The 387-nt window shown below is 71.1% G+C and overlaps 1 protein-coding gene across 1 annotated transcript in view; it reads right to left on the bottom strand.

Moving 5' to 3' along the window:
• Nucleotides 1-381, bottom strand: part of Cbr3 (carbonyl reductase 3) — a 6,471-nt gene extending 6,090 nt beyond the window's left edge. Inside the window, exon 1 of the mRNA XM_010636581.3 lies at nucleotides 92-381. Within this exon, the coding sequence (XP_010634883.1) occupies nucleotides 92-380 (289 nt within the window). The 5' untranslated portion in view covers nucleotide 381. The remainder of the gene's footprint in view (nucleotides 1-91) is intronic.
• Nucleotides 382-387: the final 6 nt, after the last annotated feature.

Genomic DNA, 387 nt, shown 5'->3' on the forward strand with positions numbered 1-387 from the left:
GGCCACTGCAGGGGGCGCCTGCGGATCACAGCCCTGCACCCGGGGAGCGCCCTGGGGACGCCCCGAACCCGGCCCCGAGCCCTGCACCTACCCTGGAAGGCGATTCCCGCGTTGTTGACCAGAACGTTGAGCCCCCCGTACTCCCTGCGCAGGAAGTCGCGCACCGCTCGGATGCTCTGCAGGTCGTCTATGTCCAGGAGGTGGAAGCGCGGGCTCAGGCCCTCGGCCTGCAGCTGCTGCACCGCCGCCCGGCCCCGCGCCTCGTCCCGCGCAGTGAGCACCACGTCCCCAGAGAAGCGCCTGCAGAGCTCGCGGGTGACAGCGAAGCCGATGCCCTTGTTGGCTCCTGTCACCAGCGCCACACGGCGACAGGACGACATGGCTGGG

Source organism: Fukomys damarensis, unplaced genomic scaffold (assembly GCF_012274545.1).
Source record: "Fukomys damarensis isolate Sample0158 unplaced genomic scaffold, DMR_v1.0_HiC HiC_scaffold_24, whole genome shotgun sequence".
Lineage (NCBI taxonomy): Eukaryota > Metazoa > Chordata > Mammalia > Rodentia > Bathyergidae > Fukomys > Fukomys damarensis.